The 4,103-nt window shown below is 43.3% G+C and overlaps 1 protein-coding gene across 1 annotated transcript; it reads right to left on the reverse strand.

Annotated features, from left to right (window-relative positions):
* Positions 1-924: 924 nt before the first annotated feature.
* si:dkey-175g6.2 (neurosecretory protein VGF) lies at positions 925-2,682 on the reverse strand. Its single transcript, XM_067397126.1, has one exon. The coding sequence runs from the start codon at positions 2,680-2,682 to the stop codon at positions 925-927; it is 1,758 nt and encodes a 585-aa protein (XP_067253227.1).
* Between the last annotated feature and the right edge of the window lie 1,421 nt (positions 2,683-4,103).

Consider the following 4,103-nt stretch of genomic DNA (forward strand, 5'->3'; position numbering starts at 1 on the left):
GTTCTGTTGGCTCTCAATACAAAGATCCTGTACTCAGTGGTTAAACATTGGAGATAACCCATAGTAACAGGGGCATTTTTAAAATTTGTTTGAAATTTTGGCAAGATGTGAAGTTTACATTAAATCACATGTGTACAGGTATTCCACCAAGTAGATTGACAGGGCACCGACCTAGCAAAGATATTTACCCTTTTGCATTTCTGTCAATAAAATGGAAGATTTAGTTTCAAGCATTGTTTACAGCCTGCATGAAAGATTTTTTTTTTTCTTTTTTTTTTTTCCTTTTGAGGTGCAAGGCCTGCATGCACATGGATGAGCTAAAACAGTGATCAGTATTAAGGCAATAGGAACATTGATCAAAACAATCCAACAGACCTTCAGGAAAAGCCTGTAATAATTTGACAGTTACTTGTTCGTTTAATTAGTGCCATAGCAATTATTACTGTGCCCTGCAGTGTCAAGAGCTCGACCACAAGCTTTGCTTTTCAATTAATCAAGTGTTTCCTAAAGAAAATAAATCTTTGTATAAACATGGGTCTCTTGCATTTGGCACCGAAAATGTTTTCATTTGACTTTTGTCTGCATGTTTTTGTTTTCTTTTGTTTTCTCTTTTGTTTTTGTCTTTTTCTTTTTTTTTTCACATGCAAGAGAATCAAAAACATACCTGAATGAAACCTTACAAATTCACCTGTGTATTCTCTCACCAAATTAAAATGTAAACTGCGAGAGAAACCAAATGAGTGCACGCAGAGAGGTTCTGATATAGCAGCACCGTCTCTTCCGTTCCTGATTTGGAATGTATCAAAACACAAGAGTGGAGAAGAAACACCTAACTGTCTTTTCACAGCCCTGTCACTCAAATTCCCTGTCAGCTTTTTCTCCTCACTCTTTCATCGCTTGAGAATATCCTGATCTCGCGACTGACTAAAATAACCTACGGTTGTAATAAATCTTCTCAATGAAGTTCTCCAGTTCTTCATCACTTTCCTGTGGAGACTCCGGCTCATCGTATACATAGTCTGGTGGGTAGATGTAAGAAGGTACTCTCCCACTTGGAGGAGAACGTGGTTTGGGCATGGGGAGAGCCTGGTAAGTTCGGGGATGGGGTAGAATGTAATTAGATATGACAGTGCCAGGTTGTGGGTAGGGGCTCTGGGAGCGTTGCGGGGCTTGTGCCCATTTCCAGTCTCTCGCCTTTGGCTTGTCTCTATACCTACGGTTTGGAGGCTTCAGACCGTACCCCATGGAGCCCCCAAAGTTGTAGTCAAATGACAGAGCAGGATTTGTATAGAACCGCGGCTTGGGGGGTGGGAAGAAGACTGGGTAATAAGCTCGATATGGCTTCTGATAATAGGGGAATGAGGGATAGGCCAGAAACTGCTTCTGCGGCTTAAACCAGTAGTCCTGCTTGCTGAGCTTGCCTTTGTTTTTCTCCTTGTACCATTTCTTATATGGATCGACTGTATGAGAGGATTTCTTAGGTGACTTAGGATATTGATACACCTGAGGCCTTGGCTTGGCTTTGAGAGGAACTAGAGGGCGAAAACGAGGGCTGTTGCTCGGGGGTAAATCCTTCCTCTTTTTCTTCTTTTCCTGAACATCACTGATTATTTCAACCACGTCATCAGCAGGCAAGTGCAGCTTGCTGGAGATTTCGATCAGCTTGTCGATGGTCTGGGGATCCATTTCATCGTCATCGTCGCTATCCTCCACCTCGTTCGAGCGCTTGTCCTCAGCCACATTGTTCAGAAGAGCCGCCACCTTCATGTCACTCATGTAGGATGATGCTTTCTGCTTCCTGCCCATGTACTCCAGAAGCATGTCAGAGGCAATGTCAGCCAATCTCTGCTCCTCCTCACGTGCCTCCTGCGCCTCTGCCTCCTGCCGACTCACCTCCTCCTGCTCTGCTCGCGCCTGTGCCTCCTCTTCCTTGCGGGTCAGAATCTCCTCCTCCTCTTCCACAAAATCAAAATCATCCATGAAGTTTCTGTCGAGCTGGGATGGGTTTCTCGTTCGCTCTTCCTGCCATTTAAGCTTCTTGGTCGCCTGGGCCAACTGCTGGTTATAGGCTTTGTAGCCTTTTAGAGGTGGGAGGATCTCATTGTCTTGCAGTCCAAGGTCAATGTTTTGGAAATAACCCCTGGCTTTGCGTTGGAGTTGGGTGGCCACATTAGACTGACTCTCTAGTTGCCCATCTTTATCTGCATTCACCTCATCCTCCTTCTCAATCTCACTTTCATCCTTTGGCTTTCCTTGTCCCCTGTTTTCCTCACCTGGCTGTACTGCCTCTAATGATTTCTCTGTGTCCTGCTCAAGGTCTCCCTGATTCCTCATTGCCTCCATTGCGAGTCCTTCTTCAGAATCCCCCTGGGTCATCTTCTCTCTGACTGGGTGGTCGAGAGCCTCAAGCAAAACTGAAGCTAGAGCACTGGCAGAGTCCATATTTGAGATATGTTCCTGTCCCAATGGTTTCTGGAGCAGGTTGTCCACTTTCCTATGTGTCCAAGAAGCTCCTTCTGCTGCCCCCGGGTCCTCTTTTGCCAAGTGGAGAGCCTCATTGATGCTGCTGCTGACTGAAGATCTCTGCTGAAGTGCAGGGGCAGCCAGGGCCAGCAGGGGGGTGAGGCTGTAAAGGACTAACAGGAGAGCTGAGGTGCTGGAGGGGTAGCAACAGCAGAACATGACCATGCAGAGAGGACAGGATGGGGGAGAGGGGAGCACCTTACAGAGATAAAAAGAAAAAAATGGTCATTAATCTCTTTTTTTCTGAGCATTAACAAGACTACCTTTTATGGCGCTTATATTTTAACATTTAGTCGCTATAGCAGCACAACGTGCGTGCGCGGAAATCTGCTTAACTTAATTAATATAATCAGATATTAAATCGTGCACTTGTTTTACAGCAGTACGTGGCCAACAAAATACATTCTCACTTTTTAAATTAAATATGACGCTTTTATTAAGTCCACACAGAAACTACGTATAAAGGCAAGATCGAGACGATTCCCTGGATGCCTCTTCACCGATCACTTTCTGATTCGGATTAGCGAAGCACCACAAGCAGCCTGCATTTGGTTAATGACTAAATAAAACTAAACTGTCAGTGGAAACCGTCTTTCTTGACCATGCAAGAGAGTCGTATAAATGAAACATTATAAATTTACCTGTGCTCTCTTTACCAAATTAAAATGTAAGCTGCAAGAGAAAAAAATACTATGTCGGTCAATCTAAGCAATAATTTTCTTTTTATTCCTCCACATAAATACAATATGATTGAATATGACGAATAGCTACTCCCGTTTTCTTCTTTCGATTTTCAAAGAATGAACTCTGAGCGAACTGATTTCTTTCAAATTTACCCACACAATCACAGAATATTTGTATTGTTTAACAAAGAAAATCATAGACATGACAATATCAAGTTTACATTGTCGGAAAGATACAGATAGGCTACGGATCGTGTATTCTTGCAACAACAAAAAAAGGCGTTTAGAAATTTATGAATGGAACGCTTGTTGATCGGTCGACCTGTATATCTTTGAATGACTGTGATTCAACAGCATGCAATCAATCTCAAGCTAAATATCAGCGGGAAATTTATTTCTAGTCCTTTACAGTCTCTCTTTGATTTTAGAGGGAACGACCAACTATTTATCGAGTGAATGTAGGAATGTCAGTGCACGAACTCACCTGATTTCCCGAACAAATTAGCTGGAACTCAAAACCGTGTGCTTCTTGGATGAGGTTTGGAAACAATCGCTATCCTTAAGTTCATTTAAAACTTGAGTTAAAGTAAGTTTGCTTCCCAAAACAATTATTTGAAACACTCTTCGGTCTGTCTTGCACTGTTGAGAGATGAATGCGGAGCGTGGTTTTTTTTTCAGGACCACGGACAGCGCAACTCCCATTTGTATAGACGCGTCTGGACACGTGATCCACGTGTCATAACGCCGCTGTTGACGTCAGACTCTCCATTGATAAGAATTTCGTGTCTCGTTTGAACTCAGAGGGTACGCTACGGTGCTCTGATGAATGAACAGAGATTGCATGAATGAAACCGTCTCTCCATTAAAACGAAGCACTGTGCTACACAGTGAAAGCAG

The sequence above is a fragment of the Chanodichthys erythropterus genome, chromosome 10, assembly GCF_024489055.1.
Source record: "Chanodichthys erythropterus isolate Z2021 chromosome 10, ASM2448905v1, whole genome shotgun sequence".
NCBI lineage: Eukaryota > Metazoa > Chordata > Actinopteri > Cypriniformes > Xenocyprididae > Chanodichthys > Chanodichthys erythropterus.